The sequence below is a fragment of the Typopeltis vanoorti genome, chromosome 7 (genome assembly GCF_054136105.1).
Source record: "Typopeltis vanoorti isolate ZY-2024b chromosome 7, IOZ_Tvanoo_1.0, whole genome shotgun sequence".
Lineage (NCBI taxonomy): Eukaryota > Metazoa > Arthropoda > Arachnida > Uropygi > Thelyphonidae > Typopeltis > Typopeltis vanoorti.
In genome coordinates, this window is record NC_143555.1 from 157,166,300 (window position 1) to 157,187,700 (window position 21,401).

Here is a 21,401-nt window from a genome sequence, read left to right on the forward strand (position 1 = left end):
CGGACCGGGAGGGGGCGCGATCCTCTGGGAAATAAAGGCTGCTCGCGCAAACTGGGTCAGTGTGATTCGCCAGAATGGCATGCGAGGTCAGAAAGGCATGTCGGGGACACTCGGTGCGTCTTCTATCCTCGAGCCTTTTGTTTACCCCCGTCCGAGTTCGCTCACCCAGACTTCCACCGCAGAAAGACCAATTTCTTCCGATCGCGCATCTGTTAGGGGACATTTTTTTATGAAAGGAGCTCCCCTTCCTCTAAAAAACAGCGGAAGAGACAGCTGCTTTGCCGAAATTAGGGCCGAGAGGCTCTTTTCAAGAAATGTGCACTTCGGCAATTAGCGGTGTCAGACCAGGGACGGAGGGGGTGAGCCGATAAAGGCGCGGACGTAATCGGGTGCCGTTCACCCTCTCACACGAGCGGAGGAAAGCGTGCTCCTGCGGACAGCTCGTGAAGCGGAGGATGAGCTGAAAAGCGTGCTCGATGAAAGAACACCCTTTGAATGACGCAGGAAATTGAACGGGGACGTCTGCGTTTCAATAGCGGAGAGGAGTGTTATGGCTCCGAGAACACCAATTAACACCATCCTGCTGCTGCGCTCGGAGAAGAGCAGCAAACCTCCGATGCTTCGCTGCAACACTCGGATTCACCTCAGGAGTGTCTTTTTTTTGTGGGGGGGGAGAGGGACCTTCCTTTGCTGGCGAACAACAACGGACTGGAAACCAACAAAATGCTGCTCGTTCACAGTGGACACGAAGGGTCAGCAGCGAGTGTGATTTTATTAAACGTTATTCGCCTCGCTAGTTCAGAAGAACTGAATGGCAAAGCAGAAAAGACGGCCTGAAACCGAGAATTGTCTTTTTTCAATTGCGAGTTATCTCTCGGTCAAACGGAAAGTTGCTTTTGTCACTCGGGACTCCCCTTCCACAACCTTCCATTCCATTCTCGCCTGAAGTTTCTCGCAGCATTACGAAGGGGTGGTCCTGTTCATTAGATCACTCGCCTGGCCTCGCCTCCCGAATCCCACCTTCGCCTCTACGTGTTGAACCCTGGAGACTACGGGCAAGTCTGCTCTTGAGACATTAAGGTGGCGATGCCGCTACCCAACTATACCGGGGATAGCCGGTAACCAACTCAGCCGAATTTGTTTTTCTTATTCCAAAGCCTCAGCTCGAAAGAAATCGAAATGTCACTGAATTGGCAGGTTCAACGAGCAGGGCGAGGAAAACAAGCAAGAATATCTGGAAAGTCAGAAGTATTCACCGCGAATACCAAGATCTAGACAAGCGTCTAATAGAAAGAAATATCAGATTAGCAGTAATAAGGGGGGGGGGAGGGAATACTGAAACGGTTGCTATGAATCAGATAATCACATCAAAATCTGCAGTGGAATCAAACAGAAGGAAGAGCAAATCTGATCTTCATTCGTAAACGAATTTCAAAAATATCACGCATTACGAACGGCGGAGCGAAAAAATTGTAAAACTGGGTTGTGGCATATTAATAGTGTCGACGTCCCAGAGGAAGGAAGATAATTAATAAAGGAAGATTTCGATGTCGCATAACTTCGCCACCGCTAATACCTTTTCCAAGCATAAAGATTGCCGTAAATTCACTTGCGAAAGAAGAAATCTAAAAAGTAGAAAATGCACTAAAATCAGCTAACGGGGAAACATTTAACGTGGCATTCAGGGGTGCAGGAATAGAATCCCATCATTCTCACAAGTTTAACTGCGAATACCCCCAAGACGGTCTGAAAGTTACCAAAGAGAAATCCCCCAACAACCTTTTACAGTTCGACGCTTTGATGGCAAAAGTATTCACTCCTTTTATTTGCAAAGAAAACTAGAACGGAATAAAGACGACATCGAAATGGAACGGAAACCACATTAAAGGGTGCAGCAACAAGCAAACAAAAAGTAAATGGAACAGAACTAAGAAATTGGGGTGAGAATATGGAAGCGATAATCAAAGAAGCAAATAAACAGACATCTCGAAATAGTTACAAGAACTAATACGTTTGACAATAAACTAATAGTTGTAGGAATCGATGAAAAAGGTAGAGAATGGAAATCAATAAATAGAGGAGTCCTTCAAGAATGTCACCACTCTTATTAACATCTACGTGGATGAAATTGTGAGGAAATGAAAGAAAAATATAAAACCAGCACGTACACTTCAATGGCAGAACCTTGTCATATTCAATGCCATCTAACTTTTCTCTCGCAAAATAAATCTCAGTTCACCACCCCTTACTTCAGTAATCACCAGAGAAGATCAGATCTCCTTGCTTGGACTAACATTCACCTCCAGTCGTTCATGCCATAAACACATCACAAGAAACTTGGCATTCTCTTTAGTTCAAGAGCTTATTTTATCCTCAGCCAACTTTTAACTATGATACAAATCCCAAATCTGCCCATACTTAGAATGCTGCTCACATGTTTGGAGTAGTACACCTAAAGCTTCCCTTAAAATCCTCGATGCTGTCCGGAGGTGAGCAATTTGATGATCCTTCTCTTACAGATTCCCTTCAACCTCCATCTCGCAGATGCAGTGCTTTAGTACTCTGAGTCTATTCTACAGGCACCTCCATGGTCATTGCTCCAGTGAATTCGCAACCTTCCTCCACTTTCTGTTACACCTGTCCAGCATTTCTCTCCTGCTTTTCCGGTCTATTGCGCCCACCTGTCTTCTGGAACAGCCTTCCTCATAAAGTATTCCCAAACAAATACAATCTCTTCAAAAAAAAAAAAAAATCAATAAACTTTTTTTTCTCAATCCTCATGGAACTATCTCAAATACTGTTTCGTTTACAGATGATCAAATGATTATTGCAGGAAGTGAACATATACTCCATAAACATAAATACTAAAAAAATTGGATGAAAATATCAAAGACAAAATAAACATCACGGATTTTAAAGAATTACCTGCAGTCAGAAGTAAAATCGTGATTCAAAATAAAATTGTAGAACAAATTAACTGCTTAGGGTACCTTGGATGTGCAGGATCGTTACAAACGAGGGCGATGTTAACGCCCACCTTTCAAACTTCCTGCAGAAACAGGAATTGGCAAGAATATTTTCAAATTTAACCAAGTTCAAAAGCACATAAGAATAAGAGGTTATAAAGTTTTGGCAAGATCTTCTCTACTGTACGGAAGTGAATAGTGGACAATAAAAACTGCAACATAGAGAGAGAGAGAGAGAGAGAGAGAGAGAACCGAAACAGGAAAAATAAAATTCTTCCGAAGAACAAAATATCTGAAGAACCACGTGGATTAAACGGGACATCCGCAAAGAGATACTTCGACACCCACTGGGAGGACGCACGAGTCAGAGACGAAAAAGACACCGGAACAGGTCTCTGGGTTCAAATCCCTGAAAGAATGAGGAGGAGGGGAAGGATGATAAGTTGCTTACGTGGCGCAGGAGAACTCGTCACTTAGAAAGGTTTACAACGCACGTGCAACATGCGCACATTTTCTTTTGGCACACAAACATTTCTCTTCTCTTTCTCTCCACTCCTCTTGAGGTGGGAGGAACAAGAATCGACAAAAACAGTAATCAGCTCCCCCAAGTGGTGGGACCTAAGAAGACGCTGAGAGGGTTTCATTATGCCCCTCAGGTAGGGCAGGGGCAGAATGGAAAAAGAAAGGAAGCAGTTGGGTGGAAGGAGTGAGGAAGAGTTGATTGCGAGGGGCGGGACGCGTCTTGAGGGACAGAAGCGAAGAAAGCGATCAAGAAGGGGAACAAGACCAAAGGGGAGTCTTCCGCTAAAGGGATGGGGAAGGCGAATGCTGCAATGACCGTTTGGCGATAAATTAGAACGAATTCCGAGTTTCGATTCAATCGGAATTCCTTCTTTGTACCAAGAGGATGAATCCTACAGGGGAGGGGGGGGGGCGGAAGGAGTGAAAACTTCCTTGGGACAGGGAATGAAGAAAATGGTGATTCTTTAAAAGGAGTGTCTGAGGACTGGCCACTGCCTCCCTCTCCTCAGGGAATCACTTGCCCGATGCGAACACCTGTGGGTGTTCTGCTTGAACGTGCATGGGCGAGCCGAACTTATGCTTCGGTAGCACGAGAATAATACGGTCCCGTGATTGCGTGGTGGAAGCGTATTACGGAGGGAGGGAGGATTCGATTATAACCGGGGGGGGGGGGGAAGAGGAATCCGCCATCGCATGACGAGTTTCGTGGTCGTCTCAGACTCATTGTCTTCACGGCTGTCAAGCAATTTGTGTTCGGAAACCTTTTGTGCAGCCGACGCAGGTCGAAGTGCGCTCTCCGTGCTGCTCTCCCGCACTGAAAACCTCCAATGGCAATGACGTCACGCGGCCGGGATGCGGAAACCCCTTCTCTGGCGCCATTCGTCACGCCGGAGCTAATTGCCGCTAATCCAACAGAGTCGTGAGATTTCACGCGTTAACGGCAATCGACTGCTTACCTCACTCGCGGTGTAATTATCTCGTTGCTACGGGTGACACGGCTCCTCCCTCGTGACCTCCGGGGACTCATTGCGTTAAGTTGTTTTGATTTACTTTCTTGAGCTCCTTCATCACGAGCACTTTCTTCACACACTCCTCCAACCGACTCGAAACGTCCTCATCGAGTTTCGGTCTCGTGCTTTCTTCCCCCTTCCCCCCGTTTTAATAAACGCATAGGGAACTACCGAAATCCTGCATCAAGCGCGACCTCTTCGTCCGGAGGTTCCTCGACGCATTCGCAATGATTTTCATTTCTCGCAGCAAGAAAGAGTTCCCCTCCCGTACCTCGGACGAAGTTCGGACTTCTCTTCTCGATCTTCAAGAACTTTGACCTTAATCTTTCACGGCAAGCTGCGTCTTGGCAGTTTGAATTTTTCTTCCGCTACGGGTATTAATCTTTTCCCCAAAGGGTTAGCACACAACTCACGTGACTTCTGCTTGGGACTTGGCGCATTGGTTTGGGAAGGCCGTCAAAAATCTTTGTAGAGGGCACCAGCGGAAGGAACTCTCTAAGAAGACTGCGACAGTCATCGCTCGACAGACTCCATAACAGCGATTACGATCCGGTGTCACCGGAATGCTTTTGGCCTTTTTAGGCGTTTTTACGGCTGCTTCGTCAGTTTATCGATCTGAAGCTCAAGCAAGTAGAGTTTTTTTTTTTAAATTTCGGACAAGTCGACTATAGAAAACTCCCACAGTTGCGATTAGGAACACAATATGGCGGCATTTTTCAGTTTGCAATTTTTTTTTGAATGTCTTTGTGGGAAGGTAGGAAAGGATTTTTTTTTAATTTTATTTTAGCACCTAAACCAGCTGTTTTCGGATTTTTTCCTTTCTGGACTTGATAGCATTTGTATAACATACGCAGAGAATATTTTGGATGTTTAGAGCCGTCAGCATTTTCAAAGCTACTAAAAATGGTCTTTGGTTCGGTGGAATATTTGGCCTGCTAGTAAAGATTTGTCGCAAAACACTGCATGACGACAAAATACTGTCATAAAGATGAGGAAGGAGAGGAGGAGGAAGTTGGCAGGGAAGAGGGACTTACATCTCGCACTGAGACCTCATCACGTGACGGATTAAAGAGTTTGGGTGAGCTGGAAACATTCCCGTTCTCCAGCTAATTAGGCCGTAGGTTCAAATCCCCCCCCCCCATCACGGACTACGGTTCATTGCCTGGAAAGAAGTCCTGTCTGCAGAGAAAGTTCCTCGATTAGCGGACACTCCGTTAAACACTCCGGGATGTCCCCCCTTAAACAAGTTCAGAAGACATTTTGGAAGACGAAAGACGCATCTGCGAATCACGTGTTGCTTTTGGTGCCCGCAGAAAGGTTTGTTCATTAAAAAAACGAAGCTTCGCTTTTTAAGTGCACTTCCGGGGGTGCTTTTCGAATTATTTGATCGAATTTTATTTAACTAAAACGAATAAACCCCGTTCATCTTCCAACGGAGGCAAAAGAAAGCAGAATAAAAACGCATTTTTTTTTTAAACAACACGCGATGATTGTGATTGTTTTTAAATCAAGGTCTTTAACTTTCTTTAAATTTAGATTTTTAGACCACGGTTGGTCTTCTGTCATTTTTGAGAAACTTTTCAGTTTCTGTTATGTCAGCTAATTGAAAGATCACGGAAATGAAAGAAACATTTGAATTCGTCTGTCTGTCCGTGCGAAAGATGCGCATGATTACCAGTGAACTTCAGGTGGGGAAAGAAATCAAACACGAAACTTCACTTGGAAGTGTGCGACATTTGGAGAGATGACTGGGACCAAGTAGGGGGGCGTGAAGAGTGGTGTGCGAAGCAGCGCTATCCTTCTCTACGGGCGTATGTGTGGGTGGGTGGGTGGGGTTTTAAAACCTGAACTCTCCCACCCTTCGAGAGTCAGCCGACAACTCTCTTCTGGTACGATGTTGTCGGTCTTGTCCAGGGACGAACTTGGCTCGAAGGGTGGGAGAGTTCAGACGCACGTGACGCTGCGTGTCTTCATCAGTGGCGATGTGGATTCCTTCGGGGTTATTTAGCCAAGAAGGTGAAAGGTGATCGTGGGGAGGGGGAGGACGAATCTTTGGCGGTGCTGTTACGTAACCGAAGATGGTCTTCAAGGGCACGCGACCTTGGGTCATCCTTTATACGGTAGCGTGTGCAACTTTCTCGTGAACTGTCCGCACCCGTGTCCAATCTCGAGGCTCCGACAAAGATTCCGCGCACACGAAGGGTCACCGACAGAATCGGAACCCAGGGGGAGTTTTGTTCGCGCATAATTGAAAGAGTGGCCACGACGGGCCCTTTGTTTGTCTGCAGTGACGGCCACGAACGACCCCCTTCGCCGGTGGGATGTGAACTACTGGTGCACGAACGCTGCAGGCGATATTGTTGTAGCGAGCCAATCGGAGTCGCGTGGAGCACACGCGGAGCACGCGAATTTACGGCGTCCTAGTCCACACCGTCAGGCGGAGCCTCACTTTTGATCGCTGCTTTAAAGCGACCGAACTGCAATCATTACGGCGCAGAAGCTCAGGCACGTCAGCAACCTCCAGGTCACAGGAACACCACCAGTGAGCTCCGAACTCGATCGCAGTGAAATGATTTCTCCCAACGCAGTTGTCGAAGGAGCCGGAGGAACATTCTCGGAGGACTTCGATGTCCATCGCAGGTTCGATGTTCAGAGGATGGGAGGAGCGGAGTGGTTCGGGATGTCGCCGCATGCTCTGGACGGGATTCCTTTGGCACAGTGCAAGCAACGTATCCAGCAGGCTTCCCAGCAGATGACCCGCAGTCATCCGAACGCCATGGCACGCAGGAATGAACGCGAACGGAAGCGAGTGCGGATGGTGAACCTTGGATTTGCCACCCTGCGACAGTACTTGCCTCACGTGGGAAGGAAGAAGCTGAGTAAGATGGAGACGCTCCGCTCGGCCATCGAGTACATCAAGCAGCTGCAGCACGTGCTGAACAACGAGAACTACGATGGGGGGACCTTCGACCTCGTAACGGACGGAAGTCGCGTGATACCGACAGCAAGTCGATGGACTACGGTGGTTCCTAAAACTGAACGCACGGATGGAGATGCTGCATGTTCCGGCTATTCGCCGTCTCTCTGGGACGAAGCGGCTGTGTGGCCTCGTTCTCCGGACTCGACCCTCGGTTCAGAGATTTCGTCTTCTCCGAGCAGCTACGCCCAGAAAGAAGAGGTCCTCGACTTCGCCGCCTTTTCCTAAAACAAGGTAGGTACCCTCCTCTCCTTTAGAAAGCTCTCAGGGCACTTCCTCCCTCCCACCTGCAACTTGGTTCCCCTCATAGTGATTTTTTTTTTAGTGTTCTCTTACGGGACGAACTTCGTGTGATTGTCTGAGGTTGAGATGTTCGAGGGACGGGGGGGCTTTCTTTCCGTTTGGGTGACATGTTGGAGTGTACTCATCAAGTACTGGGCATGACGCGAATATTCCAATGAATCCCGAAAAGAAATTCGAGAATTTGCAATCTTACGGCAAATTTCAAGGATGTGAAGGAAATGTTCTTTGTAGATTTCATTCCTTTGTGAAGACATTTCTTTTACTCATACAAGAAAGCTTAAAAATATTTTCCATTTCCTCAATCCGGATTGAAAATCCATTCCTCGACGTGTCTGCCTGCATTCGTGTCAATTTCAAAAACGCAACTCTGTGTTGTGATTTCTTCTTCATTTCAAGCCGAAAATTTTATTCGAGTTCGCTCTTACAAAACGCCTTCAATTTCTTAATGAAAATTGGAGATGGATTTTGTCTCTTCTCTTTTCTTTTGTCTGCTTTTCCATTTCCGTTGCCTTTCGGACGATTTCTCTTGAAAATCCTTTTCACAAACATCGACAGACTTTTTCTTCTTTCCACTTCGCAACGTCTCCGAAAAACGGTGCAAACAAATCTTTGTGTTTCAAGAATGCGTTTCAGGACTCGAACTTCGTTCGAAGCCAGGTATGAAGAAGAAGAAGAAGAAGAAGAAGAAGAAGAAGAAGAAGTGGTGTCATTCAGCTGAGCGACGCCTTCCCCAAACGTGACTGGCTCGTGCATTGCCATTCCATTCAAATGTTCGATCCAAGTGAGACTTTCTGGGGCTCTTCCAGAATTTAACTTGTGAAGCAACGAAAGGCAACTTTTTTTCTTTTTTTTTTTTCGTTTTGTTTGATGGCTGGAGATCGTTATTGACGCCATCGCGTGGGAATCGTGTCCACACGCGATCCTCATAGGCTTTTAATGTGTGTGGTGCTGACGAGGATAAAGACAGTGCGGGGGAATCAACAACTCCGTCAGCTTACTACTCGCAAATGCGCTTCAACAGCATGCGAGTCGGTTCAGTTTAGATCCGACAAATCTCAGAAGTTGAATCGACGTCAAAGGAGATTGTGTTATTGCAGCGACGAAAGGATTATTGCAGTGGGAATTATTGTGAAGGAGTTATTGCATTACGTGATTCCGACACGTCTCGCCCCACTTCGCGCTCCTGCAAATTGTTCGGCAGTAAATAAACGAACAAACGAAAAATGAAGAAAATTTTAAGAAACCAAAACACGGAATGTTAATAACACCCCTCCGGAGGGCCACGGTCCTAAAGACTTGGACTTGCCTAAGGAAGAATGAACTGAACGACTCTTAGATGGCGCCTTTTGCGAGGATGTGAACTCCATGGTTGGCACGGAAACTTTCCACATTTTAGAACTCGTAAAGAAAGTACCCGGATGTCTGGCCAGCATGTGCTCTTAGAGGTAATAAAAAAAAGAAAGAAAGTTTTTGTTATCTCTAACCATTGCCGACAGAACTAACAAGATTGTTGCGTTGATTCCTTGCGATTTTCTTTTCTTTTTCTTTACTGCGATTTGAAAAAATCTATAATTAGGGAACTTCGATACGAGAACAACGAAGTCACCTTAATTTGAAAATTGTGTAAAAGTAACCGAAGGAAGGTTATAGTTTACTATATTCGGCAAGAAACTCTCTGATTCCGATCTTTGAGTTTCTTATTCGGTTTTAAAACAATGTGGGATTTAATATCCCCTTAATTTAAGTAATGTTTTCATTGCCGAAATGAAGCTTATTAGCTCTTTATACTTAAGTAACTTAATGGTTGCACCTGTTTGGAAACTCGTATCGCAGAGTACATAAGTTCTTTTCGCTATACAATTCGGTATTAGGTCGAGCTACTCACTGATGAAGCCTCAAAAAAGGCTGAAACCGGTGGGGGCTATTATGAGTTCGCTCCCTTAGGGTTTTTGCCTTAAGGGAGCAATTTGAGTCTCCGGGAAAAGTGTTCTCCGGCACGGCCCGCTGAGGGGTTTTGTCGGTGAATGCTTTTCTTCGGAATTTGAGCGGTTCTGCTCGGTGGTGGCGTGTGGGTGGAAGGCCATCACTGAGTGGAGCCAACGCTGAGATGGACGGTCTTTCGCCTCGCCCACGATTGAGTGGCCTAGGGATCGTCCGAATTTTTAGAGACGGCTTTACTTATTCATAAAGCTGAAACCGGTCTGGGTTTCAACCTCCCACCATAATGTAATAACAGCATACATTTCCTAGGAAATGTGTTTTTACATTATGGAAATACCTAAGAATAGCGATCAGAATTTACCGACTTTGCTGCGAGTCTTCCGGTATTGCACTACGTGCTAGGGTTACTTGCATTTGCTCACGCCAGTGCTCGCCGATACTTTATAGTTTTCTATATTCGGCAAGAAACTCTCTGATTCCAATCTTTGAGTTTCTTATTCGGTTTTAAAACTATGTGGGATTTAATATCCCCCTTAATTTAAACAACCGAAGGAAGTCACTAAGAAGCTTTGGAAATAACGAAGGAGGTGTTGGTTCCAAATTATTTGCGTGGATGCACACGACGTTATTCTCTTAAGTTCAGCTGCAAAAAATCAAATTAAGTTGAGATCGTTTAAGATAAATTCGCAAATAAGAAGAATATTCCGGATAATTGAAACGCACATAACTGGAGTAGGAACGAGTAGATTGGCTCACCTGGTCGAAGCAGTTACTTTGTGCGATTCTTACTCAACCATAAAAATCTGGGCTAACGAAAATGGCTGCCGGTTTAATGTTAGTAAGTGTAAAGTTATGCGCTTTGGCGTAATTAGAGATCCAGCGGTATATTATATTAGCGGGGTTATGCTACAAGAAACTGAAGAGGCAAGGAATCTTGGTGGATAAGAATTTAAAGTTCAAAGGTCACATAGCAAACGTTGCAAATACAACTCAGAGGATGATTGCTATGTTGAAGCGAACCTTGACATGTAAGGATAAGGAAGTCATTTTGCCTCTTTATAAGACTTTGATAAGACCACACTTGGATTACTGTGCACGGATTTGGTCTCCCGGGTTCCAAGGGGATAAAGAAGCTGTGGAAAGGGTGCAAAGAAGAGTTACAAAGATTATATCCAGATTATGGGATTTAGATTATGAGGACAGATTGCGAGTATGTGGATTACAGACTCTGGTTAACAGGAGAAAGAGGGATAAGAGATATGATAGAGATCTCTAAACTTTTGAATGGTGTTATAGCATTTCAATCGATGAAATTTTTCGTTATATGGAAGGCGGGGAGAGAACACGGGGGCATCCATGGAAGTTAAGGTTGTTCTCAGTGAAGAAAGGGGTAGGGGATAGGTTTTTCTCCCAGAAGAGCAGTTTGTGAGTGGAATAATTTGTCCTTACGGGTAGTGAGTATATCTAATGTGAATGAATTCAAGGGTACGTATAGTAGCTGGGTTGGGTAATTTACAGCCTCCCTCGATGAGTCCTTGACTCCCTGGAGGTCTTAGATAATAATAATAATAATTATTATTATCATCATCATCATCATCATGCGTATCAAGGATTTAGGCCTAGAATGGCCTGTTATGGCCTTAGAAGTCATCGTTGAATCGTTTAAGTGGATAATAATAATAATAATTAAAAAAATTTTTTTTTAACATTTTATTATTTCTCAGATAAATTACATACATTATATGAAGACAATTATGCATAACAAATACTTTTTCGTACATAAAGTTTTTTTTTAAATAATAATAATAACAATAACTGTTTACAACATATATTATTAGAATATTCATAATGATGATTATTACAGATGTTTCTTTGCAATTTTACACTCTATATATACAATATTAATGGATATAATCACTCTATATTGCATTGCAAATTTTTGTTACATCTATTACATACATTACATTCATTTGTTTACATATGATACATTACTTATATTTGTTTACATATGATACTTACATTACATACTTTGGTTTACATGTGATACGTACATTACATGCATTTAGTCACATATGATACATCTTGGATGAGAACTAATTTCTCTGCTTTCATCCTCGAAGTTTATATGTAAGCTTATCTGAGGATGACACCAGTTGGTTATTATCTATTTTTTTTTTTTTTTGCTGTGTTGGGAATCTACGAAATCTATTATTGAGAAATTCGCGCGCGCGCACGCACGCATGTACGCGAAGCCTGAACGAATATATTGTGTTTCATTAAGTTTGTATGGTATTTTGGGTATGTGTTTCTTGTTCGTAGTATGTCCTTGGAGCTCTTTTCAGGCTATTGTAGTTTGTAAGGTTTCTGTATTCAAAAGGTAATTTGTTTATCATGTCTGGGATGTAGAAGTTTCGCGTGGCCTTTCCGTAGTGATTATTGTATTTATATGTGATATAATTAGTAGTCTGAGGTCTTGTTATACGGTATGTATTTCTAACTGTCCTGTAGTTGGCATCGAAATAATGTTTTAGCAAGGCTGCATAGTGACATAAATGTTTTGCTGTCAGTATTTTGTGTTCTGACATTGCAATGTTTATAAGGTCGTGATTTTCTCTTTGTTCCCCAAAGGTCAGTTTTATTATTTTGTACTGTAGTGACATTAATCTATTTAATTTGTAGGGTGCACAGAAAGCATACGTTCGTATCTTAGTATATTTTGGCATAGTGCTTTGTATATTAGTGTTTTTAGGCGTATGGGAACTATGTCTTTTAATCTGTAGAGTTTGCCACTTATTGTTCGGAGTTTGTTGTGTAGATGGTTTATCTGGCTAAATCCAGTTCATATATGCATCGAAGTAAATTCCAAGGTATCGTATTGTTTCAATCTGAGTGATTGTAGTAGTTTCGCTGTTCTGTGTGTTTTTTATGTTGGATGGTTATATATTTGTTATCAACTGGTCGAGTCAGTGGATTTGTGAATATCATTAATTTTCTCTTATCTGAGTTCAGGTGTATGGAGTTTTTCGTGACCTAGTCTATGATCAGATTTATGTCATGTTGCATATTTGTTTGTGTTATTATGGATGGATATTATCGCTGTATCGTCTGCGTATTGGAATATCTTGCCTTTGAGTGGTAGCTGATTAATACCGTGCGTGTAAATGTTGAATAGAGTTGGGGAAAGTACAGCTCCTGTGGTACTCCACAGGTTACTGGTAGCTCTCTGCTTCGGTTTGACCCGATACGTGTGATATGCTTTCTATTTTGAAGGTAGTTTGTAAACCACCTGTGAAGATATGTGAATAATAATCATAATAATAATAATAAAGACGTGATTTAGATTGTGATATTTCTCAGAAATACTTGATAAAGATTGTCAACGAAATGCATTAAGATTTTGATGATGGTTGGTTGCCAATCTCTATGCGATAAAGTCTTGAGCACAATGTGAAGACCGCTGCGAAGGCTTCTGAAGATTACGAGTACAATGAAGATGCGGTGGAGACTTTGCGAGGTTGTGAACAAGACGGCGATGCCAAGCGTGTGGCTTGTAAAAGTACGCACTGCGTGGAACGGGCAGAAAGCGAAAGAGCGAAGTTCTTAGAAAACAAGAACGATATTTGCTTATTGGCGTGACGGACACGTTTAATCTTATCTTTCTCCTCGCGATCCCACCCCAACAGATTATCGATGAATTTCCTTCTCTTTTATTGCCCATTCAAGAAAGAGCTTCTTGCTCAATTCGTTTTTGTTTTTCTTCGACTTATTTACCGCCTTATTTCAGTTCTGTTTTTAAGGCTGCTTTTACCTTCTTTGCTTTGAATTTCAAACATATTTTTAACTTTCTTTCATCACTTTTTTTTTTTTTCTTGCTATGCTGAAGTTACGACGTTTGCCGTAATGGCAACCATGAGTATCTCAAAAATTATCGCCGTCTTAAATGGCCTTACAGAACTCTCTCTCTCTCTCTCTCTCTCTCGAGTGTGCCGATAATAGTATGATAAACAAAAAAGTTCATAGGATGTGCGTATTTCGGGATTCGACTAATCGAAAACAACGGACATACGACAATCAAGTGAAATCAGTACGCAGTGAACTACGGACAGCGGCAGAGTGGAGTGCCTCATCGTGCATTAGAGCGGACCCTAAATGGGAGCCCGTTCCAGTGCACGTGACACAAAAGCAAGTATCTTAGGTGGGTAAAGGAATGTCAGCATTGGACGTCGGAGCATTGGTCGGGAAGGAGTCGCATGGAATGATAAACCCCTGTTTCTATTATTCCATGTGAATGGAAGGAAGGAAAGTGGCAGCACGAAGTGATGGAAGCATCTGATTGGTGATAGCAACGCAACTTAAAGCTCCACCTCTACTCATGAGGGCGTTTGCTATGAAGTGGAATGAAAACAACCCCCTGTTACCAAACCCGATCAAATTGGTAGAATCACGCTCAGGAAATCGAAGTTAAGGAGCTCCCGTAAACAACTCCTTAACTTCGATTCCCTGGTTTAGGCTTCCTAGCAGTTCTGAAGACACATTATTGAGCGGATGGCTTTTAATAAATGCGGTCTGAGATGTTCTCTTTCGTGTTAGAATTGCAGCTGCGACTGTTTTGTGCACTTTTATTTCGCTACACATACGCACGTTGCGTAGCTGTTTGTAACTTACGTATTCTGTTTGTTGTGCACGTGATTCCTTCTCACAGTTGAACTCGTAATCAGAATGAAATCCCACAGCTGAAAATGTTCTCTTTACGCACCTTCGCCTTTCATACGGCCAATCTTAGGCTATAATATGATAATTAATCCCGCTGTGAAGCTGTGCTTGCGCTATTTTATCTCGACGAGTTCTTTAATTCCTTGCTTAGCATCTAAAATAAAATTCTTCCCTGCTTTTCAACCAACATGAAATATTCGAGGCTGATATTTTTACAGATGAAATGCTAACATAAAATGTCTTACTTTGGTCATATATTTTACGGTTGGAGTGGCCTTCACCAGAATTTTGGCAATCTTTGTTCACGAAGTCTTACTGATTTGTGCTTCATTAGGTTTCCGGATGAGAAGTGATGCGAAGAGAAACATCGGGGGACAGTAGAAGAGGAAGAAAAGATCGCGAATGAAAGAATACATCGGCTCATCATTACTGGGACCGAAGATGGGATAAAAAGCCACCCACCCTTACCAGAAAGAGAAAATAAACCAAAACGAGGAGTGACCTTTGATATTCGCCTTCTGATATATCTGGTAGCAGTTTCGTAGTTATTTTCATGATGTTGTTTGCGTCACTCCGACTGACTGGCGGATTCAGCACACCACACGAAGTGAGCTTGATGGATCTCTCTTTAGTCGACACTCATCTTCTGGGATGGATGATGATGATGATGTCAGGATTATTGGATTATCTACCACTGGATGGATAGAAACTTGAACATGATTGGTGGGGGCATGAGTTATTAAAGCTTTTAACACGGGAAGCCAACTGTTCGATTTTCGTTCAACAGTGAACTTCATGTGGCTGTGCAAGGAGTTTGTTTCGTTTAAACAGTTCAGTCTCCGAGTGCGACTACAAAATTTTCGCCCACAAAACGAAGCCGGATTGAGAGAACATCGTGATGGTGCGTTTGTAACAGAATACAAAATATTAGATGCGATAAAGCTTTTCTCCCCCTTGTATGTGAAATTAAATGCTTCGAAAATATCGAGGGGTTCAACCGAGGGGACAACATGACCGACCAAATCTCTTCGTATCGCTTGTCCAAAGCTGTTGATTTTATGTTTGACATGCTGCGGAACGGCTTGGTAGAATCTATATTGGCGATCAATCACTGATCCTTCGAAGCTTCATCTCCACCAATTTCTCATCACGAACTCGACTATTCTTATTTTGAACACGAGTCTGCGCACTGTAATAGTTCAGACTTCCATTCCGAAGACGTTCGATTCACTTAAGATCGGAACTGTGTGCAGGCTAATCAAGTTCCTCCACATAACTTTTCTCAAACTATGCGGCAAAACACCTTCATGGTTTTATTATGGGGGGTCGAAAGAGTTGCGTCGTAGCAGAAGAGGCGAGAAGGAGTGTTTTGAACGAAAAATGCTTTTTAAGCTGAGCAGGCAATGGATGCGATATGTTGAGGCTGGGATAAGCTAGATCCGCCCAAGAAGAGAAAATTCATTTTTAAAGGATGTCGGAACATTATCAAAAGTTGCAAAGCAGGGGTGGGAGGAAAGGATCTTTCAGGTAATAAGACAAGACAGTGTTTTAATAGCAAAGGAATTCAGCAAGTTGCCTTCATCCCCCTTGAGAATGACGAGGAGTCAGCGTTTAGGACATTGGTTATGGAAGATCTTGAAGCTTGATTCATTTCAGTACTACATCGTTTCTCGAATAAAGAAGGCAAAGGAAATGCATTTGTCGTCAGCAAAACTATGAATGGAATTTGAAGTTAGAAAGAAAGAAAGTCCTTAATAAGGAAAAGGAAAGAAAGCGAGGGCCCTGGAGTGCTCTAGCATTGGTTAAGAAATCTGATGAGATGACATCCAACATGACAAGCAACAGAGAGGAAACGAGTCTCAAAGAGTAGGAGACAGACCACGAGATGGCGGCTTATTGACAGGCTTTGTGCCTAACAGAATCAAGCGGCTGAGAAATATCGAGGAATCACAGAGAATCTTTTTATGGCCTGTGTCCAAAGGTAAGTTTACGGAGGAGATCTGCTCTAGAAGGAGAATGGTAGAATCCTTAGTGGTCATCACCAGTTAACTGGAGACAATCCTCTTCATCCGAGAAACATAATAGAACTGAAATAGTTCAATCTTCAAGTTCGTAAGCATTGATCTCCTCACCCTTTTCAAGTGGAATGAAGGCAACTTAATGGATTTCAATGCGGTTCAAACACAGTCCTGTCTTAGATAATATAATATATATATATAATATATATATAATATATATAATAAGCCGAAAGGCTATTTTATCGGCGAATTTGTTAATTAAGAGGGAGATGTTAAATCCCGTTTTATTTTATAGCCGGGTACGCAACTCGGGTCGAAATCCATCGACATCCAAAGAGTTTCAATGCCGAAAAAACTATCGGCAGAACCAAGTGTAAATGATCACTTGGATAGTACAACACCCGGGTAACTCCATGCAAAGGTGGAGCAAGATCCCTCACTAACTTTAATATTCTTTCATAATGTAAAACCCAGCTCCTAAGAGATGTATATATATTGTTTTACATTATGAGAAGAGGTCACTACCCAGACCGGTTTCAACCTTTTGTGAGGTCTTATCAGTGAGTAGGTAGACCTGAAATATCAAGGTTTTAAGTGAACAGAAACTTACATACCTCTACTATCGAATTGCCGAAGTGGTGTACTATATATTGTTAAATAATGTTAACTACAAAGATAATAAGCCGAAAGGCTATTTTACCGGCGAATTTGTTAATTAAGAGGGAGATGTTAAATCCGTTTTATTTTATAGCCGGATACGAAACTCGGGTCGAGTTTCGTACCCGGATTGCATGGAGTTGCCCTAGTGTTGTACTATCCAAGTGATCATTTACACTTGGTTCCGCCGATAGTTTTCTCGGCATTGAAACTCTTTGGATGTCGATGGATTTCGACCCGAGTTTCGTACCTGGCTATAAAATAAAACGAGATTTAACATCTCCCTCTTAATTAGCAGTCCTGTCTTGTTTTGGGGCAGGCTGGATGAAGGTTTGCTCCATGCTGCTAGGTAAACGGCAGGTGGATATGAAGGATTACGGCATGAAAAGGTGATACCAGATGGGGAATATTTTTGGTGAGCAAATTCTGAGTACAGTTGAGGAATATATATATATCAAGAGACTTATTAGTATCCTAATGGGCCCTTTTCTGATGTTCTTCTCATGAAAGAACAGAGGAGGTATGTGTGGATAATCCTTGGAATAGCGGGAGGATATTTACCCCAGTCATTTAAACAAGAGCTGGGCGAAAAGACCGAAGCCAAGAGGTTGGTCTGCCTTATCTTCGGGTGATGGGATGGTCTAGAGATATAAGAGAAACGGAAACAACAAAAAGGCGGAAGTTCTCCTAACAGTCTTAGAGAGAACTAGAAGGCTCCACTGGCCGTTCACCCTTCAATGTCTGCTTTAGACTTGATGAAAGTTTTTTACATTTGTTTCGGTATAAGTAGATAAGTAAATAATAAGTAAATGTAATATGTAGTATAAGTTGTGAGAAACTTGAGTTTTAACTTGAGCCAGCGAATGTGTGCTGCATTTTTAGCTTGTACTCCTTTGACACATTTGTTGAAGAATCAGAGTTGGATAGCGATCGGGGATTAAGAGGGGAGGGAAATGGAGAATAAACGCACTCATCCCAGCGTGAAAATCTTCAGTTATTTGATGGAAGCAAGTGCTGATTGCACTAAAACAGAGGGAGTAGTGTATGTTATTTCTGGGAAAACTCCCATGTTACTCCTCTTAATAAACTATTATAATTACGGCTATTTTGCCTACTTCAGTTTAGGAGTGCCCCTGTTTAACTGTCATTGGCTATTTACTCACGGATTCTTAGGGCATTGTAGATGTAAATTTACCAAAAAGTGTATGTAGCATAAAGAAGAGAAATTTACACGTACCTTTTTCTGGGTGTTGCGGCTTTTCTTCTTTCTGCGCAGATATCATAGCATATCTGAAGAAGGTGTGTATGTGTGTGTGTGGGGGGGGGATACTCTGGAGAAGAAACATGGCAATATTTATTTCACTCCCTGGATAAGTGATTCACTTCCGGTGGTGTTTCACCTGGCGATGAAAATCATTTACCACCTAGCCGTAGAGTTTCATTTTGGGACGTCAATATTATATAGAGATGGTGGGTATTAAACCTCCAGCATTATTTCAAAGCAGAATAAACTTCGGAAGCTTCGAATTCTCTTACGAGAACAGAATCCTCTGATATCCAATACAATAATGTTGGATCTTGAATATCCGCTATTTCCATATAATTTACTTCTCCGAAATGAAGCCGTGCGGCTCTTTCTTTGATAATTACTACGACCCACCCACCGAGAGTTCACTTACGAGAAACACAACTCCCTGACATTGGACTACTTTGGTTTTGAACGGAGTTTTTGCTTTTGTGAGCTTTCAAGGGGGAAAGTGTCGGCTGGAGTGGCCGCGATAGGTGTGACTGCTTCGGTGGATGCTTTTCCCTGGAATATGAGCGGTTCTGCTCGGGGGTAGGGTGAACCTGTCACTGAGTAGAACCACCGCTGAGCAATGCGTTAATTGATCCTTCCGGTCACTCATTCAGGTTAGGACAATCTAAGGAATCACCAAGGTTTTGAAGATGCAATTGTACAAAGCATGCTCGCTCCCGATCACTGCCCTCCAGTGGATGCTTTCCTACAGTGTAATTCCTATTGACATGCCCGTCATCAGGGGCCCATCGGTGGGTGGTGTTACGTGGGATATGAGCGGCTCTGCTTGGTGGTAGGGTGGGTCTGTCACTGAGAAGAACCATCCCTGAATAATCCTTCGGTTCTCTCATTGATTGGGTGATCTGAGGGATCGCGCAAGTTTTTGGGTTTTTGGAGAGTCCTTAAACAAAGGTCTTTGAAGAAAACGAAATAATTCGAAACTGCTGTTAGACTAATGAGACCTGTATCGCATTGCACTAATAAAAGGCTCTTACATGGACGCTTGGGCAGCTCTCTTGTCTTTAAAATAGTGCAAGCTAAAACAATTCCGATGCGAGGATTGTATTCTCATAAGCTCTTTGGTTCCGAAGTTTCTCCATATAAATGAAATAATGTACTGAAGGAGGCAGTACTCACATCGTCAAGCCCATTTGCGGAAAAAGGCTACATCACGGGAAAGAGGGATTGACTTGCCTGGTAGCTATACATTGCGCGTCACGAGCCTTTAAAGGCCCAAATATGATTTCTTCATATAATTTTGAAATTCTTAGTAGAAGTTGAAAATATGAAAGGAGTTAATTAGATCCGTTCGGGCCCTCAATTGCAAAATGCTTTCGTTTGTTATCGTCGTGATACGACGTGGTCCCCAGAATGCCTTCAGCGTTTTGGAAGGAACTTCATGACTCAGTCTCCCGTGTATGTGTGTGTGTGTGTGTGTGTGTGTGTGTGTGTGTGAGAGAGAGAGAGAGAGAGAGAGAGAGAGGTGTTGTCTGCCGTTTTGTTATTTATCTTCATAAATAAAAAACAGCGTTCAGACTGGTTTAAATCCATGAAAATCCGCCAAATAAAGTTCTTCTCTTTTAATAGGAAATGAATTCTTTTCTCTTCACACTAAAAAGTTCAAAAGTGCCATCTGGGGATCAGTGGCAGCACCTAAAAGTGTGTGGAACCGTGGGTGGGAGAAGTCGTGGTTGCATTTATGGCGATTCCATCAAGTTCTTAACTTTGGTTCATCATTAGTTCGAGCTTGAACCCCCCTTCCCCCCAAAGCGGCCGATTGAAGTCCAGCATTTTTAAAATTAAAATTTAATTTTTTTTTAAATGTTGGGTTTATACAAGAGACGTTGGCTGGTCAGCCTAAAGGACGTCGTCAGAACCTTCTATGGAGGGGGAGTTGAGAAAGGAGGAACTCGTTCACAACACAGTAAACTTGGAAACGGACGGGGGTCTTCGCTGGTGTTCCTCATGACCTGGAAATGTGTTGCTGGTCGGGGAAGCCCAATGACCAGAGCTGGAGCAGCTAACTCGGTTGTTCGTGTCTTCGCAAGGCATTACTTCCAAGAGTTGCACTTTTGGGTGCGAAGTTTGTCACACCAGAAGGGAAGACAAATGAGATTATTGTGGTTTGCATCTGGAAATATCACCACAACACGTGGCTCCATCTGGAGGAACTTCAAGTGCCCTCCCCGTGTTTCCCTCTCTCAGTTGGGGAATTCGATAACCACAAGACTGAGCACGACCACTTCGTCCCCTCGTCTTCCCCCGCCAATAAATCTCCGTACAATTCTGGCTGTGAAATTCTGCTTGCCGCAGTGAGTCTCGCGCTGCTTTGCCTCACCAGGTCGGGTCAGGTCGTGGCTTGTAAACAATACGCCGTAATAGCTGATTACCGTCAACCGTAAATCAGCTTCACGCCTCATCGGAAAGCTCGGAGAGGCGGAAGCAGCACGCAAAGAAAGTTTCTGTGAGAACGCGGCGAATGTGGCGAAACGAACTCTGGGAAGGAAGGAACGGAAAAGGGGACGGGGGGGTGGTGGAAGAAGGCCTTTTCTGTTCGCTAGAAGAACTGATTCGGGCTCTGACGCAAATCACTTCAGGTTTGCCACGCTTGGAACTCATCTCGGCTGAGATGAGTGCAAGCACCCCTTTTATTTTATTTCCCCTAACCTATTTTACGGATGTCCAAGTAGCGTGTTAATCCTCCCCTCCCGCCCGAAGTTCTTTAATTTAGCTTTGAATTAATTTCATTTGTTTTCTTAAGCTAAAACCGCATCATCACTTTGCTGATTGTTCGTTTCTTTGAATTATTTCGCAGGTTCGTCAGTTGAGTTCGTCAAGTTCAGCAACGAAGCAAAAGAGCGTCATCAGCACTAAAGTGAACATCGCGGCCCCGTCAGCGCAATGGCGAGAGGATGTTTTGAGAAGAAACTTCACAGCAGCGAGAAGTGGATGGAGCCTACGCACCGTGTGAGGACTTACTTCTGGAGTCGCTGAAAG

At 43.2% G+C, this 21,401-nt stretch overlaps 1 protein-coding gene across 1 annotated transcript; it reads left to right on the forward strand.

Annotated features, from left to right (window-relative positions):
• Nucleotides 1-7,178: 7,178 nt before the first annotated feature.
• On the forward strand, nt 7,179-7,703 carry LOC150105233 (achaete-scute homolog 2-like). The gene has a single exon (XM_090395143.1). The coding sequence runs from the start codon at nt 7,179-7,181 to the stop codon at nt 7,701-7,703; it is 525 nt and encodes a 174-aa protein (XP_090251269.1).
• The last annotated feature ends 13,698 nt before the right edge of the window (nt 7,704-21,401 follow it).